At 34.7% G+C, this 3,897-nt stretch overlaps 2 protein-coding genes across 2 annotated transcripts; one reads left to right on the plus strand and one right to left on the minus strand.

Moving 5' to 3' along the window:
• The first annotated feature begins 58 nt into the window (after window positions 1-58).
• Window positions 59-637, plus strand: LOC120140329. Its single transcript, XM_039155313.1, has one exon. It carries the CDS (start codon window positions 59-61, stop codon window positions 635-637), a length of 579 nt encoding a protein of 192 aa, XP_039011244.1.
• Window positions 638-1,214: 577 nt separating this feature from the next.
• Window positions 1,215-2,741, minus strand: LOC120140389. Its single transcript, XM_039155377.1, has 6 exons — window positions 2,696-2,741; window positions 2,489-2,608; window positions 2,085-2,158; window positions 1,936-2,015; window positions 1,535-1,686; window positions 1,215-1,353 (listed from the first exon to the last, which is right to left on the minus strand). Exons 1-6 carry the CDS (start codon window positions 2,697-2,699, stop codon window positions 1,271-1,273), a joined length of 513 nt encoding a protein of 170 aa, XP_039011308.1. The 5' UTR covers window positions 2,700-2,741; the 3' UTR covers window positions 1,215-1,270.
• Between the last annotated feature and the right edge of the window lie 1,156 nt (window positions 2,742-3,897).

Below are 3,897 nucleotides of genomic sequence, written 5' to 3' on the forward strand. Positions count from 1 at the left end.
TTCATTGTCCCGAAGAGCTTCTCTTTCAGGAGCTATAAGATTAACTGCAAGGAAGAACATGAACTTAAAAGTTGTGGTTCCACAGAAGAATCGGAACGAGGTCGTCGAAAGCGCTAAAACCGAGCAACTCGACACCCTTAAGGAGAAAACGCTGTATGTTATCAAGCTGGAGACGGAAAATGTGATGTTGGATTCTGATAAAAATGAAAACTGTACCATTGAAGTGTCTCCACCCGTTCGAGATGAATCCGAGTATACCCTGACCGAAGCCAATCATGACTCGCACTCAGCATACAATGAAGACAATAATGGTCCATGGCAGCTCAAGTTCAGGCAAGGAAGTGTACTTGGGGAGAACCAAAACAGTATCAGTGAAGGCCATGGAAGCTTTACGAGACAAGTCGATGCCGAACTCGATGGTGAGGCAAATGACAAGGAACATGGTGAGGGAAAGGATGTTTTAAGACAGCAAGAAGTGGTGGGAAAGGGTTTGTTTAATAAAGTGATCGAAGAAACTGCGAATAAACTTGTGGAAACACAGAAAAGTAAGGTTAAGGCCTTAGTTGGCGCCTTCGAAACGGTGATCTCCATCTCCCTGCAAGATGCAAAAGCTTCAACAAACACTGTGAGTGAGTGAAGGATGAACTTGATCATTAACAATTGGTGTGTAGTGTGATCTTTGATATACTTTTTCATATATGTAATGTGAATTGATTTGAATCATATAATATGCGAATCATTTACTTGTATCTTTCTTTGTGTTCCATTTTGATGGTGCTTTGCTCTAATAAAATTGTTAACAATATAATTAATTTTTTATACTATAAATATTATAATTAGCCAATTTAAAACTAAATATTTTATCTTTGTTATAACTGTTTGGTTAATAATTAATGAAAAAACTAAATAAAAATTAGTTAAAAAGCAAAATTTTTAAATAAAAAATAGTATAGAGATTTAATAAAGTGACTCCAACGAAGCAGTATCGAATAGATACTGTAGTTAAGTAATGATATTATGTTGGCTCGTACGAAGAGGATATCTGATCGTTGTTTCTTTTACGCATATCGAATAGAGCCGATGATTCTAATGAAGCAGTATTGTTGCATACGTCGATGATTCTATCGAAGCAGTATCGTTGCATACGTCGATGATTCTATCGAAGCAGTATCGTTGCATACACTCATCAAGCTGTCACAAAAGGGAATCTAAATGAATAGGTGATTGTATTGTTTTCATATGTTCATATTCTGTTGTACGTAAATCTAACTCAAGCAGTTGATAAATACGGCTTCGGATCTGGAGTTTCTGCTTCAAAGTCAATTCCTGATATGCTCATCCGTCCAATATTAACTGCAAAGATTCGAAAGTAGGAAGTTAGGGTCTTACCCGGCATTTCCGAAGGGAACTTAATTAGCTTAGGTTAAACTGAAGTTGCCATGAATCTAAGACGGTTCGATAGCTGATTTGCAGAGCATTGTGAACAAGAGTTTCCCAACATTTGGTACAAGGAAGAAAAGGCTAGATCACATACCAACAGCATCGAGTCCGGATAATTTAGGCATGAACTGCTTGATATGTTCTTCAGCCGCTTTGTCAGATTTCAGTGTCTCGCACTCGAACGAGATCGAAATCTTCTTCTTCACTTCTTTTTGTTCAACCATATCCACAACATCCTGTTCCCAACTGTCTCGAACAAGGATTTCAATCACTCAAAGTAAAGAATGAGAGCAACATAATAACTGAGAATGCAACTCCAACTCCAGGTGAAACCGAAAAAGTCCGGCTCGGGTATGCATCCCACAAATGTATACTCAATTTTTACTAAATCTTTTCATATATTTTGAGGGTTGTATCCAAACATATGTTGGACAACACGTACACTTCAAGAAGGAAATTAACGAGCTAAAGAAGTGTGTTTTGACATTGACTTACCCATGAGCATGGTTGATGTTATGGAACCGAGCAGCATCATGCCCTCTGCACTCCACTACAACCGTATGATCTTTCTTTTTCTGTCAGACACTGATACTAATTAGAAATAATAGATAGATGCAGATTTTTTTTACGGATAAGATTCATACATTGTAGTCTATGATTGTGAGCTTTATCAAGCGGTAATCTTCACCTCTGCTGCACTCCATCTCACAAGCCAATTCTTCAATCATGGAAAATCAAAGATACAGTGAGAAAGAGTGCATAAACACAACTTTTAAGTTACTAATAAAAAAAAATACGAACAGTTTGTGTGGAGTGATAAGAAACGCAATTCGAACGAACAAGTACCATAAAATAAACATAAAGGATTAAAAATGAAACAAACCCAAAGAAATAAAAGTACCAAAAAAGTAATTTACAGGCAGATACTTTAACTTATCAACAAATTGTTCATAGTCTCAGATTATATTTTTTACAATTTACTAAAAAGTTAAAAGCAGAGCAAAAATGGAAGAAGCGAGGATAATATAACCGAATAAAAAGGAAGTACCGGTGCCGTGAAGTCCATAACAGATAGATTGAGGAAGCTGAACGAAATGACCTGAAAGGGACCCATCCGCCAACAATGCTATTGATGCCACTCCTTCCTTTGTATCATCTTCTTTTGCTTCTTCAAATCATCAAAATCCCATATAAGAAGGGGGGGGGGTAAATCAATTCAAAAAATAATTAAGAAGCAACTGAGAAAAAAAATTACCCATTTCTTCAATTCTTCAGGAGTGGAACTGTTTGTTATCGGTACTCTTTACTTTACTGGTAGTACGGTTGCTGACATCAGAATTTAAAGACCTTAAAACGGTCCGTTTTAGTATCCATTAAAATAACGCCTCTATTAAATTTAGTAAACTTGCATTAGTACATATACTATTGTTCTATTTTGATACTTAAACTTTATGTTTTTTTTTAATTTTATTTAACGTTTAGTTTAAGTTTCAATATGATATTCGTCGTTAAAAAATTGATGTGAAATTTTTTAACTTGTTTCATTGATGACATGACATTACCTTCGACACGTCAATATCACCGTTAAATTTTTAACAGCTTGTAACCAAAATAAAATCAAAACTAAGTGTTTGGTATGTTTTTGAAAAACAAAAATAAAGTTTAAATACGAAAATAGAACAAAAGTAATAGTTTATGTGCTAAACTTGAAATTTACCCTATCTTTTAACGTTGAGAAAACTGCACTCAATTGTGATCTTTAGAATCCCATAGAACTTTACAGGTAACCTGTGTTTCATTTCAACTGGTTTTTGTTTATGGTTTCAAGCTTCTAGCTCGATTTGGGCCTTTTCCGTTTGTTTATTTAAGCCTCAAAGTTGTAATTTTTTTTCTGTGTTTGTGCCAACTAGCATACTTTCTTGGAAGAACTAATAAGGATCTACTGGTTAAATAGACGCTTGTAATTTAAGTCACAGTTGGTTTATCTACGCTATTATAATTGAGGGTTTTTATTATTTGGTTCATTTATTGGTATCATATAGTGTTTAGTTATGGGAGAATTGCTAAGGAATCCAGCTTCTTTTGTCATAATATCAGATGGATTTGGATTGCAGTATCATTCATGCAACCAAAGCAGAGATACTGTTTATTGTCGGTGGTTTTATGGCTGTTTAAGTAGTGGTTTAAAACATTTAAAAAAAAAACTTGTGCTAAAAAAACTTAATTGCATTACTTATTTTCAAGAGGGGCTTAAAACATAATTAAAACATTTTATATAAGCCGCCCCTAGAAAAGATGAATAACTGTTTATTCCTGACTTAAATCTGGAATCATATACAATGCATGCAAAATTGTTTAATACTTGGACTTCACGCAAAAACATGAATACCAACTTTTGGACAGGTAATTGATAAAGCTTCTTAACTTTCGGTTCCAAATTGATGTCGAGTCTGTTCA

The sequence above is a fragment of the Hibiscus syriacus genome, unplaced genomic scaffold, assembly GCF_006381635.1.
Source record: "Hibiscus syriacus cultivar Baekdansim isolate YM2019G1 unplaced genomic scaffold, ASM638163v2 tig00110783_pilon, whole genome shotgun sequence".
Lineage (NCBI taxonomy): Eukaryota > Viridiplantae > Streptophyta > Magnoliopsida > Malvales > Malvaceae > Hibiscus > Hibiscus syriacus.